This window comes from Muscardinus avellanarius (assembly GCF_963383645.1).
Source record: "Muscardinus avellanarius genome assembly, chromosome: 1".
Classification (NCBI taxonomy): Eukaryota; Metazoa; Chordata; class Mammalia; order Rodentia; family Gliridae; genus Muscardinus; species Muscardinus avellanarius.
In genome coordinates this window covers 190369867-190390075 of record NC_137786.1, presented here as the reverse complement: position 1 = coordinate 190390075, position 20209 = coordinate 190369867, and the positions used below count along the sequence as shown (strand labels likewise).

General features: G+C 46.2%; 1 protein-coding gene across 3 annotated transcripts in view; it reads right to left on the bottom strand.

The window, feature by feature from the left end:
* The window catches only part of INSC (INSC spindle orientation adaptor protein), a gene marked incomplete at both ends in the record, with an annotated part of 133518 nt that overhangs the window by 91980 nt on the left and 21329 nt on the right, over window positions 1–20209 (bottom strand). For 2 of the 3 annotated variants that reach the window (XM_080712164.1, XM_080712165.1), the window contains one exon: window positions 9911–9966. In XM_080712164.1, coding sequence (XP_080568290.1) covers window positions 9911–9966 — 56 coding nt within the window. Of the gene's footprint in view, window positions 1–9910; window positions 10012–20209 lie in introns of those variants that run through there. The other variant, XM_080712163.1, reaches the window with a different exon arrangement.

The window sequence follows — 20209 nt, the reverse complement described above, 5'->3', positions numbered from 1 at the left end:
TCCCATAATTGTAGAGCTCGCCTGACTCTGTCATTAGCTCTGGCTCTCTGGGCTCCTCCTCTCCTATTGAGTTTGCTGACTGACCTCAACATAAAATGCCTGGTTAAACAGGGCATCCGTGGTGGTGGCTCCTGCTGTCCCTGCCCCGCCCAATCGATGGCTTGTGGTTCAATGGTCCTCAGCCATGAACTTTGAGACGCCATCTCACGGTGCATGAAATCTTCCCTTTGCAAGTACAGATGACTGCTCCTGTTACACAGAGGAGGAGGATTGAAAATTGAGGTCAAGGCACATGGGCTGGCAGTGAATCACATTCCCTTCATGGTGGGAACCACCAGTCAGAGGCCTGTGGGTCTCTGGTCAAGGAGCCAGAAGCTCCAGGGCCAGGACTGGGGTTGGATTTCCTCAGGGTCCATGGTGAACTGAATCTGAACTTGATGCTATGAAGATTTTCCCTATGCCTTCGGAACAGAGAAGGCACCCCATATGGCTGTCAGGGCTTCCGAGAGTCCTCCCTGGTCCCCAGGAGATGCTGGCTCCCCATGCTACCCCACTCACTGCTCTCTGATGGAGGCTTCCCTGGACATCTGGAATGGGGTGACCAAGCCCTGGGGTCTGGGCTTTTCTGGAGTCAGTCAGGCTGCACACACAAAACCAGATGCAACCACAATCCTCTCCACATCCTAGACTACTGGCCGAATGGTTTTTTAAGCTGGAATTATCCGGGGTGGAGTCATTGTAGGGAGTAACCAATTCTCATTCCAAAGAATCACTGTCTGAAACAATGCCTTTTCCTAAGCACTTCCCCAGACTGTCCCAACTCCAGAGGGAATTAACTACCCAGGACCTACAGGAAGGATTAGCAGTTAGAGAACACCCTCTATGTACTCTGCTTCCACCCTGAGAAGCAGTTTAATGTCTGGAGATTGAATGTCCACTTTACAGATATAGAAACTGAGGTTTACAGATAGTAAACCTCACTCGCTACTAACAGTGATAATGAAGCTAAAATTGAAGGAGTACCTATTACCTTCCGGGCACAGCACTGAGTGCTGTTCCATCTGAATTGCTTACTTAATCCTTGAAACAATCCTTGAAACAGTCCTACCAGGTCACCACAACTGACATAGGCTAAGTGACTCTATCAACATCAGTGGGTAAGTTCTTACATGGTCTCCAGCAGTTTAGCTGATTTTCAAACCCTCAAAGCCAAAGCTTTGTCTACTATGCAAAGTCATCCCTGTGTGTGTGCTGCCTTTTTTTTTTTTTTCAGTACTGAGAATTGAACCCAGGGGCATTCTACCTCCGAGCTATACCCCCAGACCCATTTTTCATTCTTTATTTTAAAACAGGATCTCAATAAGTTAAAACTATCTTAAAACAGGCTCACTAAGTACCTGAGGCTGACCTTGAACCTGGAATCCTCCTGTCTCAACTTCCCTAGTACTGGGATTACAAGCGTGCACCACTACGTCCAGCTCCTATACCACCATTTTAAAGCTGGTAATCATTTAAGGTTTATGGTGTGCCTGACCACTAGTCAAAACCTTGCCCTATTTCTTCCTGACATAGAATGGGGTGTGTGTTGCTAAATTCAGAGCAGAACTGCTGGCCCTGGTCTTCTCATCACAGAGCTCTGATGAATTTGTAATAGACACTGATGTCTTACCAGAGCAGGAAAGCCAAGCCGGAGAGACCTCACAAACAGCAATGCAGCAAGAGTGACTCTTAGGCCTGGGGGTTACCCACCCCTCACTGGCCTTGCCCGACCTCCACCCTTGCCTCTTGGATGCCCCCCTCATTTCCTAGAGCCCATCACTAGGGAAAAGTCACTATGCCAGGCCCTTAAGATGCCAAAGAGAACAATTTTCCCAACTCTACAGCCCTGTGCCCTGTCCTCTATATCCTGCTGGCCTGGCATCCAGCATCACCCACAACTCTGGGGTCAATAGTTTCTAAAAATTCATGTCTGCTCTCTTCTTGACTTGTTGAATTTCCTTTCACTTTAAATGGAACTGTTATTTAAAAGCCATCACAGCCTGGCATTAGGATTTCTCAGCCTCATTCTTTTTTCCACATTCTGTGAGATGTGAATTCTTTGTAAAGGAATGCTTTACTATACCAAAAACACTAAGATGTGGCCCTTAAAACTTATCATGTATGCCTATGGGCCAAGTGCCAGGCTGGGTGCTGGGCTTGCCCAGGGGAGATGCTGGAATATTATCTCTATGACAGCAAGACCTTTCATTGCACAGCACCGTAGTCCCTTCTCCTAGAGTAGCTCCTGGCACATCATGGGCACTCGATAAATATTTAGTAAGTGAACAACCATGGCCAACTTGTGCTGCATATAACACAAGTGAACAGAGAGGCTTATGGGAGCACATAGAAGGAAGGCTTAACCTGAGCAGGTATGTCGGTTTCCCAAGCTGATCCTTGTAGGATGCCCTCAGGTTCACCAGGAATTGGAAGAATTTCAGACAGAAGAAACCCCATGCAAAGAAGTGGAGCGTGTGCTGGGAAGATGGCAAGCTACCAAGTGTAGCCAGAGGGGTGGCCATGCAGGTGAAAATGTAGGTCAAAACCGGAAGCACATTGGACTATGTGGGCTGATTTCTATTATATTCCATCAAACCAGGTGTGACCCCTGTTAGAACACATCTCCAGGCTATTCCAAGACATTTCCATAAAACCTAAGCAGAAGACACCCTCACATGCTAGAAGGACTCCCACATGAGTATGCCTGGCAATTTCCATCCCCAGTGCAGGGCAAACACTGGACACTTTTGCGCATTTCATAAGAAAGAATGAGAAGATTTTGTTTTAGTTAATGGGATTGCTTCCCTGGCCCTGTAGCACTAAAGTGGGATAATTTTCTCCAGAAAAGGGACAAGACCACCCAAAATTCATACATCGACTCCTAGAATGTTAAAGCTGGGAGGGTCCCTCACAGCTTTGGTCCACCTGGTCTTTCTCAGATAAAGAAACTAAAGCTAAGAGAGGGAGAAGGATTATCCAAGGATATGCAACAGGTTGCTGGAAGGCTGACCCCTGGCTTCTAATCCATTTTTCCCACTGCACTGTGCTTTTCTGCAACAGATTTAGAAGGAAATTGCAGGCTCTCTTTCTCTAGTGAACTTAAAAGCAAAGGTTTAAAATATTTCTGAGTTGTTCTTCTTTAGAAGGAAAAAAAAATGTCTACTTTCTGACTCCAAACCAATTAAATCTTTGGCTCCCACTCAGAGAGAGTACTTAATAAAGATAAATCTCTAGCTTACTCGTCCCCCTAAATAGCAGTTTTATGCCCACCCCCACCCCAAGAAAATAGCTTCTTGGAGACAGATGAGTGTCTCACAGAAAAGAACAAAATCCAAGCAATTTAATTTCTTTTATTCACCTGAGACTCTCTAGCCAAGGTCTGTCCTTCATTCATCAAACCTTTATTAAACACTTACTCATTCAGCAAGCACTGATTGAGCCCCTATTGTGTGTGCGCTAATCACAGTCGTCAGATATGAATTCAGCCCTCAAGGCATTTATCATTCAGTAGAGATGGCATATACATAAGTCACTACTGAGCTACCTGGTTCAAAGTAAATTCTCAGTCTAAAATAAATCTCATATGAACGAAAGAAGGAATGAATGAAATTGTTTATTACTGATGCTAGCTATGGGAGATTCCTGGAGGCTGGGTAAGAGAAAGAGCTTAAGAAAACAGCCCAAAGAAAGAAGGACTCCACAAAGAGGAAAAAAGCCTGATGAGTATTGTGACAGGTCCAGTCCCTTCTCTGGGCCTCAGTTTCCCCCATTGTATAATAAAGAGATGGTATAAGTGAGCTCTGAAAAAACTTCCAGCAGCACCATTCAGTGCCTCTGTGATCCCAGTTCCTAGCACTGCAGAAATTTGAACCAACCTCCCTTCTTAAAAATAGCCCTGGAATCACTGTCCCTCTGCCTCCTCAAGGTCACACTCGGTGCTTCTGTGGATTTCTCTTGGGAAATGGGAGAAGGGAGAGAATTTAATTCTAGCTTTGATTGGCCTTCCTTTTGGCCTGAACAACAGAAAAAATGTCCAATTATCCCATTGACAATTACAGTCTGCACATTTCACCGCAGGCATAGAAAATGACCCAGCAGCAGAAAACCAGCCACAGCCCTTGGATACACACATGTAAGCCATTATCTGCTGGGAGACAGGCTCGCCTGCGATGGATGATACTGGCTCAGGAAGCCGGACGCTTCCCCAGCAGGCCAGGAACAACAGAGGAGGCCGTGGTCACTAGCTACAGCTGCACCAGCCCCAGCTCATCTCAGACTCCAGACCGAACACACCATGTGAGACTGATTCACTCATAGATGAAAGCCCCAAAGTGTATGCTCACCATATTCCAGACCTGGTCAGGCTCAGAGACTGAAGAGAGTGTGGGTTCCACAAAGGCCCCGGAGCATGTCTGATTAGGTCACCAACATGGCCTCAAGCACACAGAACTGTACAAGGTGCATTATCTGCACTCAATAAGTAATTATAGCCAAGTGTGATAGTGCACACCTGTAATCTCAGTACTTGAGGGGCTAAGACAGTAGAATCACAGGTTAGAGGCCCACCTCAGCAACATAGTGAGGTCCTCAGTAACTTAGTGAAACCCTGTTTCAAAATAAAAAATAAAATAAGGCTGAGGGTATAGCTCAGAGGTAGAATACCCCTGGGTTCAATCGCCAGTGCCACAATAAATAAATAATTGTTGAATAATTTTGTTGAAAGCTAATGAATAAATGATTATCTGAATAAATGAGTTTACACACAAAACTAATAAATAAATGATTATCTGAATAATGAGTTACACATTTGTATGAATAAATGAGTGTAAATGCACATTCATCTGTGTAATGCACCAAAAACATTGCAAAAAAGACAGAGTCCAGCTAGAGTACTGTCCAGCACTTGGGGTGAAGCACCATCTAGGAACATGGGCCCCATTCTGCTCATTAACTCTGTCCTGGGGCTACAAATTTCACCTCCCCAAGCCTCAGTTTCCTCATGGGATGGACACTGTGATGTGCCACCCAAGCTCCTCTTTACAGAGGACTTGTTGTCTCCACTCCCAAGGGAATCAGAGTGTCTCAGAGCCACACCACCTAAGATCACACCCTTCCCAGAGATGCCCACTGGTCAAAAGCTCAGCCGCACCCTTGCCCAGTCCTGCTTTCTTCCTCTTCCTTTCACAAACATGGACCCCCAATGAGCGCCCCACTAACCATCCTGAACTCTGAACTCATCTCAAAGCCTGCTTTCCTGAGAACTCCATTCACAAAATAGAGACAATAATAATTGTACACAAGGACCACAGTGAAAATTGAGTAGCTGTGTATAAAAGTGCTTGAAGGTGTGAGTCAATGTTATTATGGGGGTTGGTAAAGGCCAGCTCTCTAATCAATAGTGGAGACCCCACTTCTTCACTGGCAGTAACCCAAAGATAAAACTTGCCCCAGCTTGATCTGTAGGTAAGAGAAGTAACAGGAAGGAGTGGGGAAGGAAGATGCTATCTGAACATGGCCCCGTGTGGGCCTTGGCCTCCAACTTACATCCCAGAAGCCTTCCCATAAAGACCGTTTGACCAAAAGACTAGGACCATCAGGACCCCTGCAGAAAACTGAGGGTTATGCTACAATGGTGGAGGGTGCAGACTGGTGCCAGCATGCTGACCACCAGGGATGACCACAGGAGCTAGGTCCCAGCAGCACCTCCACCTCACACAGAGCCTACGGGAGGATCGGTGCCCTGGCGTCAAAGATGGGTGCCCAGAAACTGAGAAGCAAATGAAGAGCAGCTAGTGAAGAGCAGCCACTGTCTCCTGCTGCCGAGGGAGCTCCTCCACAGCCTGTTAACTCTCCAGTGAATCCCTGACCCTCCAGGGAGAGACCGCCAATGAACCTGCAGTATTTTCACTCCTAAAGGAGAGGAGTTATTACTATAGTTGGTTATGCACTACAAAGCACTCAGAGGGCCTAGAGAGCAATCCTGGATCCCAAACACTTATACAACATTGAAAGTAGCCATCTCAGCCACCACGGTACACAAGATAAAACAGGCTAAACAGCTGCCCACGATCATGTTGCTGGTAAGAAGTCTGATTCCAAAGCCTATATGCTTCCAACCAGTTAGGCCCAGGTCAGAGACTCCAAAAATGGTGTTTTGTTCTTTGCATGTTGACTTAATTGTGTCTAAATAAGAAATAGCTCCGGGAATTTAAGATTCCATCAGCATCAAGGACTACTGCACCCTCCAGTTATACCACCTCCTCAGGCCCACGCCAATTCAGCATGAGACCCCAGTCCCTGACCCAGGGAGTTATTGCTCCCTGTCCTCTGCCCTCTTGAAGGAAGCTACACCTAGAACAGCCCCTTTTGCTTCTATTCACTCTTAAGGATCTCAAATACCAACAGCCTAACTCACGTGTTCCCCCAGGCTGCTAGATGACCCTGCTCAACTTGACAGCAGTTATTATTTACTTATGTAGATCGAGGAGAACAATGTGCTGCCATAGGAAGTTCCGTTTCAACAGAACACAACAGCAAGAAGTCAATTATCCAGCATTAATTATTTATCTGGGAACAATAGCCCTGGCATTACTTCCCACCAGAGAGGTCTCTGTGGCTAGGAACAGAAGGAAAGAAGAGGTGGCTGCTATTGTCTGCCTATAATACAGCATCAGATTGAACATATTAACCTGTCTAACTTCCTGTAAATACATGGGAGTCCTGCTCTGTGAATGTGGCCCATGCTCATGACCCCAGAACACACACAATGGGCAGGTCGGTGGGCCCAGGGATTGTCATTTCCCAGGGTTCTGGGTAGGCCTGGTAATGCTAGGCTGGAAGCATATCACAGAAAACACCCCCCTCTCTCTGCAGCATGCCTTGCCCTGTCAGAACCGGGGGGGGGGGGGTGAACACATTATAAACAAACACCTCCACACGTTGTAGCTTGTATGGCCAGAATTCTTGGAGTCACTAAGGTAAATGAGAGTTTCCTCCCAAGGTATTTGCCATGCAAGCCGATTTGGAAATCCTACCCTGCCTCCAAAGGCACAATAATTTGATTCCTTTACCATTTTCATGTGATTTAATTTCCTTTTACCCTTAAATTACTGAGGACATTGGAAGGAGAGAGAGAGAGAGAGAGAGAGGTCAACTGATTGATTGATTGGTTGGTTGATTGTATCATCAGTTCCTAGGGCCTAAAGAATGCCAAGATCTAATCTTCACCTCATATCTTCTACTCAGGGAACCTATTTCTCATATGTAGAAGGAGAGGTTAACATTGAGAAGTTCCTATGTTCCAAGCAGGTGCTTTGTATATATTTTACATTCTCATAACAAACCAATGGTATAAGTATAAATTATTCCCACTTCATAGATGAAGAAACTGAAACCCAAAGAGACAGCTAATAAGTAGCAGGACCAATAATCAAATTGAGGCAGTTTGGACTCTTAACCAGTGTCCTAAACTGCTTCTCCATCCCACCACAGGTTCCAGTTTGCCCTGCCCAGGATCCTGTTGACAAGGCTGCTGCTGCTGCTGCTGCCGCTGCCCATCTGGCTACACTGTCTGACCTTCTGCCTGGAAACGGCAGGCAGACTCAGATTCCACTTGGTACAGAACAGTTTCATGTTTTCCTGGTTAAAATGTAAGGCTGTTGGGAGTGTCTGTGATTTCTTGTTTTCTCAATGAGGTCACCTGTTCAGGGGCGTCAAGAGAGGGGTTTCTAGATGAATTCCCTAAGACCACTTATATGCAGAGCCCCTGACACTTAGCAGGCGCTGGGTGATAGTACCCCTTACGTAGCTCTCAATGTATGGCAAACATTTTGCATACATAAATTCATTTAACCTCACACCAAGCCTATGAAGTAGGTACTATCATTATCCCATCTTAATACATGAGAGAACCAAGGTACGGTTAGGGCTCATGAGCTTACACAGGCTGCACAGCTATTAAGATGTAGAATTCAGCTTTGAAACTGGCAGCCATGTGTCCAAAACTGACCACACTCGCTCATCTCACAAAAGGCCACCAGCCCTTCCAAGCAAGGCAGATCTTGTCTCTGAGAATGCATATGTACCCTGATGGATTGTATCTCACCATCTGAGTTTCACCTTAGGGACAATGCATGCATAGATAATGGGTCCTCCATGATTCCTTATTCTCAGCTTCAGGCTGCACAGGAGATTCTTACTTGCATTTTTTTTTTTTTTGAAGATTTAAAGGAGTTTATTAAAAAGATAGAAATACAGAAAATAGAAATACAGCCCCATGCCAAGATGGCATGAGGGGATGACTCGAATGAGTACACCAAAGGGCTTACACGTGGACTTGGCCTTTTATATCCATGACCTCCATCTTGTTTGCGTGACTCTGACGTAGTGAACATCCCTATAAGGTACCTCCCCTTACCCTGTAAGGTACCTCCCCTAGCAAGGTGTGGTGAGGTGTCTCCTTTCATGAAGGGCAAGGTCAAACCCTGCCCCATCCGCCCTAGCTCATCATGTAGATCTGTCTTTAGAAAGAGGAAGCCCTGGTCTCCTCTATTGACTTGTTAATTACTTTGAGCTAGGTTGATTTACATTGGAATAGCTGCCTGTTTTAGGCAGAAACCAAGTCCTTTCTTTACCCATGTCTGCCACCATTCTGACACAACTATTTTGAAATATACCAATTATTTTCTTTTGAAATATATTAATAATCAGAGCTTTCCCAAATCTTCCTAGGTCATTCCCAATACTGGCACATTCCCCCCTTTGTCTAGTAACCTCCTGACACCTGTCAGGCCAAAGGTAGATACAGAAAATACATTTTGACATTTACAATTGTACAAACATTTAACATGAGCTCATTTCCATTAATTTTCTCCCCATTTCTATTGCATGAATGTACCCCTCAGCAAAGGAATAAGGACGTTGAGTCAGTCATAAGCTGCTTCGAGCTGTACAGGGGCGAAGTTGGGGGGTGCCCAGCTTTAGGGTAACATTCATGCATGTAGTTGGCATGGGGGAATCAGACGGGTCTGTGCCATGTGCGTCTCTTACTTGCATTTCTAAAAGTGTTCTGAGACCTCAGGAACATGCGAGAAATATATGTCATATCCCTAAACCTTTTTCTAGTGATGACTTTAGGGGAACAGGCTGATGGCTCCATAGAAACCTGCTGCAGGTTTTTTTTTTTTTTTTAAGCAAGTAATCGATCTTTTTCTCTGATTTTAAAACCACACACACAAACAAATATCAAAAACTTTAAAATATATAGAAATGAATGATGGAGTAAATTTCATCCTTGAAAATTTATTTGGGGAATTATGAATAAAGGTAAGATGTCAGTGATACATGTAATATTTAAAACAAAGCACTACAGAATAAATGATTTAGCAGTCTTACAAAAGCTTCTTGGGTTCTGCTGTCTCAAAGATTTTTAGCAAAAGAAAAAAATTAAAAGGCTGAGCAAAGAAGCCTGAGCTCTCTGAGATTGTAAAGCTCCTCTACAGATCAAATCTATAGCGTGATCATCTCTCTGGGTTTGCCTGAGACTGAGGAGTTTCCAGGGACGCAGGACTTTCTCAGTCAAACCAGGACAGTCAGCACAGACCCTGTACCATGGCCTTCCACCGTGTGGACTTCATGCCTCCCGGACCACCTGGGCCACATCTGCACTGACGTCTGCATGTGGACCTTCCGGCCGTGTGCAGATGCCTCTGCTGGCCCCAAGTCTCTCTCTCCTTCATACTAAATACTCCCCAGGCTTCTCCCCTCAGCATCTGAACTTTACCTTCTCACTGAACACTGCCTCTCCCTCTGCCCACGCTGCCCAATGATACTCAGTTCTTTCCTGGCCCTGAGAAAGAGCTCTAGGACTCACCTCTGGCCCGGCAGGGGGATGGAGTCCAGGCGGCGACCTCCAGGCAGCGCCATCATGTTGATTCCGATCTGTAGCAAGGCCTGCCCACAACGGTCGGGACCCTGAGAAGACAGGGCGGAGGGGGCCAGTGAAGTCCCAGGGAAGAGAAGCAGTGACTTTCTTTTGGATCAGGGCCACAAAGAGCCAAAGCAAGTGTGGAGGAAAGGTTATCTCATTCTCTCTCTCTCTTTTCTTTTGGTACTAGGAAACCAACAGCACTCTACCACTGGGCCTACATCCCCAGTCCTCTTTTTAGATTTTATTTTGAGACAGGGTCTTGCTAAATTGTCCAGGCTGGCTTTGAACTTTTGATCCTCCTGTCCCAGCCTCTAAAGTAGCTAGGATTATAGGCATGAGCCACCACGCCCCACTTACCCTCCTCTTCCTTCTCTTCCTCCTTTTTCTTCTCCTCCTTCTTCACCAAATAACAGTATTTTTCTTTCTCACACAGGTAAGGTAAGACACAGATTTGATCTTAGTTTTAACTCCGTAGACCACTATAAACCCCCTACAATCTTTATGTCTCATTAGCAAACATTTACCTGAGTCATTTTTGGTATACCAAATATTGGAACACACAGGCCAGCAAATATTTCATAGGCCATACATGTACTTAAAAAGTATCCATAGGTAGGTAGGTGTGGTGGCGCATACCTGAAATACCAGGGCTGGGAGGCTAAGACAGGAGGATCACAGGTTCAAGGACAGCCTTAGCAAATAGTGAGACTCTCAGTAACCTAGCAAGACCCCATTCTAAACAGAAAAGAAAAAGGTTTAGGGATACAGTCAAAGGTAGAGTTCCCCTGGATTCAATCCCCCGTACCACATCCACAAAAAAAGAAACCCACAGTGTATTTGAGATTCACATTTAGTGAGCATACTATATTATGTGCTAATCTGGCAACTCTGTATGCTAATTCCCTGGCTATTTATACCCTAGCACTGGGTTATCACTATGCTAGTGCTTAAGACCATCTTAGAGAATATGACTCTGAAATGGACATGGTGGTTGCTGTCCCAAACCCATTCCACTTGAGATGATGTAATATCACCCACACCGCCGGTGACTGGTCAGAGACACAAGACTCAGTTCAGGCCAATCCACCATGACGACAGGATTGTGCCTGGAAAATCTTTTTTTTTTTTCCTCCTAAGAAACAGCCAGTAGGTGAATCAGTCTCTCTCCTCCTGAATCTGAATAAGGAAACAAATACACTTCCGTCCTGCTAGAGACCACCTTGTAATCATGAGAGTAACCAATTGGAGAACAGAACTGGCTACAGAAAAAAAAAAATAAATGTTTGAGTCCTTGATCGCAAAGCCACTGAATCAACTAATTCTGCAGTCTGGCCCACTTCTAGTCTCTCTCCCCATTATCAAAGATATAAAAATTTGTGTTATTAAAGTCAGTCTGAGTGAGGGTTTTTACAAAGCATCCCAATGGACAAAAATGAACTAGATTCTAGACACCCCCAATCCCACCACTGAGGATACTGTACGGGCCAGGCCAGAACAATGGGGTCTCCCTGCCGCATAAAATAGCTGCCCGTCTGTTGGTGAACTCTCGCCTCTCCTTGGCCTTCTCTACTCCTGGAAGGCCTTACTCTTTTTCCCCTTTTCTTTAATATTCTCCCTCTTTGCCAACTTCTCTGAGCCAGAAAGTAAGACTTCCCTGAGGAAACGAGAGATGCTGTCCCTTTAACCTGGATAAGTCAACAGAAGATCCTTACTCCGTGATTACAAGTGATCCCTATGAGACAAGGATGGGAGAGGACTTTAATTAATAGTGATGGGGCTGAACACAACGTCCTCCTCGATGATGCTATGAACAAAGAATCAGATGACCAATCTGCAGAGCACAGAGAGGCAGAAACCAAAAAGAACCAGCATCTTGGATCGTTCCAGGAACTTACTAACTGCTCTTGCCTGCTTCCTTGTCTGGGAGTGGGTAAGACTGTGAGACTTTGAGGGGCAGGGGCCATGTGTGCTCCTGGCTCTGAGTCAAGGCCAGCACATGGCCTACGCTCTGGTGTCTGATGAATGAGTGGAATCCACTTGTAAGACATTTATGTTTAACCCATTTCTTCTTCTGTAACTGAAGACACGGATATCTATTTACAGAACTATTATGAGCCTGACATTGACATGAGATAAGGAGTATGTACATCATAGTCTACAGTGAAACTAAATAATCAGCAGCATGGTGCTGTTTCTGTTCCCCGAGAGCCTGCCCTGTGCTCAGTTCAGGGTCACCTCTGCTGAGGGAGATGCAGGAGACAAGGTGCAGCTTAGGAAGCACTTAGCACAGCGCTATCCCTGGGGCCACTTCCATCACTGTTATCATGAATAAAAAAAATACTTTTTAGAACTGAGGCATCGAGTAGTCAAGAATAAAATGGTGCAAAAGAAAAAGCCAAAAGCAACCAAATGAGATGTCTGCTCCCTTTCTGAAGTGTTTGACTAATGGACCAAAAAAAAAAAAAAAAAAGAAAGAAAGAAAGAAAGAAAGAAAGAAAGAAAGAAAGAAAGAAAGAAAGAAAGAAAGAAAAGTACTCACTTAGGGCAAAAGTGACACTGTGACTAGATGTCTGTGAGCAGGCTGACTTTGCTTATATTGTCACCAGGGAGTAGAAAAGAGGCAAAATGCTGGGCGTGGTAGCACACGCTTGTAATCCCAGTACTTAGGAGGCTGAGACAGAAGGGTCACAGGTTTGAGGACAGCTTCTAGGACTGGAGATGTGGCTCAGAGGTAGAACTCCTCTGGGTTTAATCCCCAGTACCACACACACACACACAGAGAGAGAGAGAGAGAGAGAGAGAGAGAGAGAGAGAGAGAGAGAGAGAGAGAGAGAGAACAAAAATGTCAAGGAGGGAATTAAAAAACCAGGCATGGTGGCGTACACTTGTAATCCCAGCATTTGGGAGGCTGAGACAGGAGAATTGCGGTTCACAGCCAGCCTCAGCTAGTTAGTGAGGCCCTTGGCAACTCAGTGAGACCCTATTTCAAAAAAATAAAGAATAAAATTTCAGGCTGTGGGTGTACGTTGGAGGTAGGATGCTCCTGGGTTCCATACCCAGTACTGGAGAGAGAGAAAGAGAGAGAGAGAGGGGGAGAGAGAGGGAGGGAGGGAGGGAGGGAGGGAGGGAGAGAGAGAGAGAGAGAGAGAGAGAGAGAGAGAGAGAGAGAGAGAGAGAATTAAAGTTTAAGGAAGGCAAGGAGAAAGGGAGATGGTGAGGAAGCCTCACACCCATTTAAAGGGTAGAGCAACAGGATTCTGTAGGATAGTGAAGGGGAGGACCACAGAACATTGGAGGAACTGCTGGATTGGATTCAGGTTACCTTTGAGGGGCCCAGAGTAAGAACAATTGTCATGAGCCAAAGCCTAGGTAGGCACAGGCAAATGCACTGAGTTTCTAAAATGCAGATGCCAGAAACATGCCTTGATGACCACTGAGTTCTACAGTTGATTCCTAATCACTGATCCATGACCCTTCAGCAAGAAGCAGTGAGCTTTACATCCATTGTCCTGTCAGCACTGCAGGTGGTGCCTCCAGCTAACAAAGCCTGGCATCCGCATCAAGCAACCTCAGGTGTTCCCAGACACAGGAAGGCTTTTTGGGGACCTCTGGGAGGCATGTGTATCACTGCCCTATCCACAGACTGCATGTTCACACCTGCCCCTTTCCCCCAGTGGGACAAGACTCCTTGATGTCTGAAACCACAACTCACTCAGTGTGGGACTTGTCACAAGTCACTGCACAGTGACCAAGAAGGTAAGTCCAGGGCCTAGATTGTGAAAAGATTAGCCCTTAGTATAATAGAGATGAGAGATGAAGGAGAAGGGATATCAGGAAGGCCAGACAGGGAATACCAGGAGTTCAAATGATGCTTAGAAAGTGTGTATATAATGATGATGATGATGATGATGATGATGATGATGATGATGATAGCTAATGCTTACAAAGCATGCACTGTGTGTCAGGCACAGTGCTCCACATGGTATGTTTAATACGCTCATCATAGCCTTGTTATAGATGACATTTCTGAAATTCAGTGAGATGTATGTATGGAGTCCAGGTGTTAGGATCGGAGATAGCTGTGTGTGGTGGCCCACACCTGGAATCCCAGACCTTTAGGAGGCTGAAAGCAGAGGACACAGGTTCCAGGCCAACCTCAACCACTTAATGAGACCCTGTTCCCAAATAAAAAGTAAAATAGGGCTGGTGATGTAGTTTAGAGGTGGAATGCCTCTGGATTCAATTTGTTCAGTTTCCAGTTACCCTGCCCCAGACACTTACACACACACACACACACACACACACACACACACACACACAAGTGATTGGAGGGGAGTTACTAGAGCAAATGAAGGTGATGGGAGTAACAAACAATGTCCAGTGCCTTTTTGTTTTCTTCTGCAGCACTGAGGATCGAGCTCAGGCCCTTGCACATGCTAGGCAAGCAGCCTGCCTCTGAGCTCCGCCCCCGCCCTCATCGCCAGCATTTGCTAAGCATCCTCACTCTTTTCTCTGGTGGCAACAGAGAGGGTCCCTCACAAATATCCTCAACTAAAACTTCAAACTGTCACTAAGCTTCATAGCAAGAACTTTTCAGCATGTAGCCCTCAGGGAGGCTTCTACGGCAAAGCTTCGTCTTTATTCTGAGGCCCTGCCGCCACCCCTACCCCATTGCCCTAGGTCTAGCTCATCCTATTGAGCAGATATTGAGAGAGTGAAAGACGTCCAAGGTGGAACAGCATGTCAGAAAAACAAGAATGGACTCAAGGTTATGTCACGTGTTTTCACTGGTGTGCAAAGGAAACTTGAACGTTGCAGTATGACAGATTCAAATCCTGACTCTGCTTGGTTAGTGCATGACCTCGGGGAAATCACCATCTCTCTGGGAACGGGGTTCGCTCAACGATGTCCACCTCCCAGGAGCTCATGAGCACTAAATGGGAGCACTCACAAAAGTCCCTGAGATTGCACTTGCCCCTGTGATAGTCTCAAAAAGGGAGTGTCTTTCCTCTTTGAAAGGAAGAGTCAAGACACACATCTCAGGACACAGATGTTGCCTCACCCAGTAGGAGAGGTAAAAAGGACACGTGCAGGGGTGAGTGAGGGAGAGGAAACCCATCCATCATCTCCCTGGCATCCCCCCTAATTTGCTAAAATCCCACACGGACCCTGCAGCCTTGTTTGTCAGGGCTCTGAGCTGTGTGTGCCCCAGCAGGAGTGGCCAGTTTACAAGAAGGATTTAAGTCTTAAGTGCCTCTGATTTAATTCAACGCCTGCTGCCGCAACAGCTCCATCTGGATGGCTCATTTTTGCTCCCACGTGGCATTAGGGGCAGCCCTTGCTCGCCTCCATCTGGCTAATGAGACTGGCCTCCTGCAGGAAATGGGGGCTATTTACAGTAAATTATTCAATTAGAACCAGGGGCAAGGGTGGTTTCAGCCATTGTCTAGCGGACCAACGTGGGCATAGCTCAAGGCGCAGCTGTCAGAGGAACAGGAAATATTGTAAAAGTTAAGCTTTGGCAGCAGCGCTAGACTAGACACAAAAAGGAGCAGAACAAAACCAGGCAGATCTGGCTCTCATTCTTCTCTCTCTAAGACTTTAGAGAGTACAAGAGCCGAAAGCCATAGAGCTGTCTTATCAACTCATCGTTAGGAATAGCTCCATGTTTAGAGTTGAAACGGCCCTTAATGTACCCAGCTTGGGTGTCTCTCCATCTGGAGGTGGCTCACTTTCTCCCATGAACAAGTCCTTCTCACTTTACTGTAAAAGAGGTCTCTCTCTCTTGAGACAGCCCACATTCTTCCTCAAATGTGTCTCTGATTTCCTAAATAAATCTTGTCTGTGTCTCTGAAAAGAGAGAGTACTGCTTCACTGGGGAAGAAATGGGGGCTTCTCAACTGTCTTCATATCTGTTTTCTCATCTGCAAATTTGAAAAATAGCCTCAACCTTCTAAGATTGTTGTGAACATTTAGACAATCCATTCATGAACACGTGTGTGTGTGTGTGTGTGTGTGTGTGTGTGTGTGTTACTGGGATTGAACCCAGGAGTGTTCTACCTCTGAGCTACACCCTCGATCCCATTTTATTTATTTTTTTCCAGTACTCAGAATGGAGCCCAGGGGCATTCTACCTCCAAGCTACACCCCCAGTCCTATTTTTTATTCTTTATTTTGAAACAGGGTCTCACTAAATTACAGAAGGCCTCACTAAGTAGCTGAGGCTGTCCATGAACAGCGATTCTCCTGTTTCAGTCTCCCAAGTACTAAAATTATAAGCATGTGCCATATGGCAAACTATTTTTTTTTAATTTTTAAATAGGGTCTCACTAAGTTGCTGAGGGCCTAAGTTACTGAGACTGGCTGTGAGCCTTCAATCCTCCTGTTTCACCCTCCCAACTACCTGGATTACAAGTGTGCACCACCATGCCTGGCTCTGTGCATGACCATCTTCCTTTGTGGCTCCCTAACATAGGAGGCCTCTTCCTATACTTGAGAGATTGAGAGATACCCCAACCCTTGTAAGTCTTAGTGAAGAAAAGAGGTGTCTTCCAGTGTAGAAACAGAAAAAGCCAAACACTACTTTCCCAGCATCGTTCACAGCAGAAATAAAGGACAGGCCACCAATCGGGCACACACCAGAAAAACATGGCCTAGGTTTCACCAATTTTAAGGTTTGGAGCTTAAAATTGGGAGATTTCTTTCTGGGTCTTGCTGTGTGTACAGAGTCAAGTTCTCCATATCTGGCATGATGACCCTGCAGTGTATGCTGGGTTTTGTTTGTTTGGCTGGTTGGTATTTTGTTTGTTTGTATGTTTTTACATTTCCCTTTTCCAGTCTGTGCAAAATACAGATTCGATTCTGGATGTCTAACCTGAGAGCTATCCTCCACACATTGCCCCCCCCCATTTTCCCATCTCCATTACCACATCTCTGGTCAAAGGCACTGACATCTGTCACTTGGACCTCTAAGAGAGCCTTGTATTACATCCCTCCCTTCATCGCTTGCTCCTTTCTAGACCCAGTGACTTCTAGAACCTTCGGGGCTCTGCATGGATACCACTTCCCCAGAATATGGCCTTTCCTGACTCTGGATTCAATCAAGTCCCTCATTATGAGATACCCTAGCTCCTCAGCATCTCTCCTCTAGAGAACTTATCACAGTAGAATTAGATGCTTAACTGTGACCTTAGTACCTTAACTAGCCTGACATCCCCCAGAGGCCTGTTCTGCTGGCTACCACATTCCCCATAATCACAGTGCCTGATGCATAAGATCAGTAAATGAGTTTTTATTGAGGTAACCTAAGCTTCCTTGCTGATGAATTGGAGACAACAGTAACTATTTCACCATGTTGTTATGAGTATTCATGAGACCATCGTGGGCTGGCCCTGTGCCTATCATAGACACTGCATTGAAAGGGCTCTGCATCCTCACATCCATGAGAGAAAACCACCTGTCCTGCCTGAGTTCTTATGGTCCTCACCGTCTGGTCAGACCCAGCTGGGCAGCCTCCCTCGCCACCCCCAGCTCTGTATTTATCAGGTTCTTACAGATGGACTGATGAGCCAGCAGATAGTCTCAATGCTAGATTTTTTAAAATGCAATGCCAGGTAATAAGGGAATGCTAAGAGGGATACAGAGGGCTTCTAGCAGTACCAGGTGAGGATAGAAAGTAGAGAGAAGAGACCATGATTCCCACCCTGAAACTTAAAGAGGAGTGTAGGCATAGCAGAGGAATGAGAAGGACTGGAGGAAGGCTAGGCAGAGCCAAGGGAAGGGCACGTGAAAGGCTCAGAAGTGTGAGCATGGGAAGACTGGGGACTGCAAAGTGTTCCTGGAAGGCTGGAGCGCTCAGTTTGGGTGGAGTTGACAGACATTATCCTGTGGCATGGGGATGCAGAAAAAGGAGTGGTCACTTTCAGCACCAGAGGAGGAGAGCCTTCCAGAGGAGGTGACATCTAAGCTGAGCCTCAAATGTAGGTTGGGTGTTCCAAGGAAAGATGGAATGAGGTCATTCAGGGTCAGTGGAGTGGTATGAGCCATGGGAAGGAGGCCAGAAAGTGTGGCAAGTATTCAGGGACCCAGATCTCTCACAGGAGGCTGGAGAGAGTTAATGTAAAAGGAATTGATTGTTTAGTCTCTGTCTTGTGGGTGATAGGGAGCCATTGATGGTGTATGGGCAGGGAAATGAAATTATCAGAGTGGAATTTAGCTTATAAGGTGCCCAGTGGAGTGAAGAGACTCCAGATAGTGAGGCCCCAGCAGGGGTTCATGTTAGAAGCAGGTTCAAGCCTCCAGGGGGAAAGCTAACGCCCTGGGCCAGGAAAGGTGGGGACATAGGGTTAGAAAGACTGTAAAGAGCTTTGGGAGGTAATGAGTGTCCCTCCCTGCCTCGCTCCAGGCCTCTGTTCAATGCATGCCACGGTGGTGATAATTGTCAGAGATATCCCTGTGTTGCTAGCTGAGGTGGCTGGCATTCTGCAGCAATCAGATACTTCAAGAACGCTCATTCCCAAGGGAGGCGCATGAACCCAAGCAAGCTGCCACCCAGCTTGCTGAATAGACAGAACCTCATAAAATATAGAGAATCTGACTCCCTGGAGAAAGCCCAGATGGCCCCTCACAGCTGTCAGGCGACAGAGCCCAGGTCACTGGCAGAACAGACCTCAAGATTCACAGAGCCTGGGCTCGTCTCCTCCAGGCCTTGAAGACCCTTGCTGGACAGCCTAGAACAGCTTAAGCAAAGCACAGACAAGATCCCAAGCCTCCACCTGATTAATTCAACACATCTACCTTCTAGGCCCTTACCTGGAAGGCCACAAGAATACCATAACACAGATATGTCCATAAACTTCACATACATAGGACTGACACTCCCAGGGAAAATTCAGATCATCTGCCTGGAAGAGCTCCCATCACACTCTCAGAGCACTGGAGCTTGCAGGGGTCTTGGCGATGACCTCTTTGTCACAGTAATAGCAACAAACAACGATGGTAAAGAGCAGGCGCAGGACAGGGAGAAACACGGGGTGCTCACTGTGTAGAAGGCACTGTCCTGAATGCTTTACATTTAGTCCTTAAAATAACTGCATGAGGTAGGTTGCTATTGTCACCCCATTTTTCCAGATGAGAATACAGCAGATCAGAGAGGTTAATTTAACATAAACACACAGAGAGCGGGGCATGGTGTCACATGCCTGTAACCCCAGTACTTGGGAGGCTGAGACAGGAGGACCACGCATTTGAGGATAGCCACAGCTTAGTGAGACTCTCAGCTACTTAGGGAGACCCTGTTTTAAAATAAAAAATAAAATAGGGCCGGGGTGTGATTCAGAGGTGGGATGTCACTGAGTTAAATTCCCAACACCCCCAAAAAGAAAAAGAAAATAACAACAATAAAAAGGACAAAAAACATGGACAGATGGAGGGACATTACATTTAACAAAAGAAAGAAAGATTGCCTCCCCAAGGTCACACTGAAAGCTGAGCTCCACCTGGGACATGCACACAGATTTTCTCCTCTCTCTCCTACCAGATTTCCATCATTACCTGGAAAATCCCAAATGAGCTTTGCCTGATAAAAGTCTAGGAAGGCTGGCCAGGACCTCAGAGTGGGTTACCATGGGAGATCAATGGAACCTCAGTTTCCATCTGTAAAAACAGGATTTATTATGCTTGCTTTTTCTTCTTTGTAGTGGTTCTCATTGTGGAAAGAGAAATCCGAGGGTTCTGGTAGGAGAAAGCTCAACCCTGGAAGGGGTCAGACAGCTTGACTTGGAGGTGCATATGGGTCCTCAGAGGTCAGACAGGTTCTCACGGGGGCACACATGTCACATGTTCTAGTACCTGATTTAAGTGACCACTCATCCTCTAAGTGGCTCCAACTTGTCCAAGAAAACCATAAGACTGTCTTTTCTGAAGGCCATGTGTGACAGTCCCAGAGGAAAGCTTAGGCTCGTGGAGTCAGGGAAGCCTTGACTACCCTCAAGCTGTGTCCTGAGATGGGCCTCTTCTGGCTCTGGGGCTGGGACAATCCAGCTGTCCATCAGAGGAGTGCCACGCCCTGAGCCCCACAGGGACGTGTATAGGAAGTTACAGTTACAGGAATTCTGTGAGCTGACCCTGACCTTGGAATATCCAAGGGTAAAAAGTGAGAAACTAAGCCAGCTCTGGTGACCCACACTTGTAATCCCAGCATTTGGGAGGCTGAGACAGGAGGATCGTGGTTCGAGGACAGCC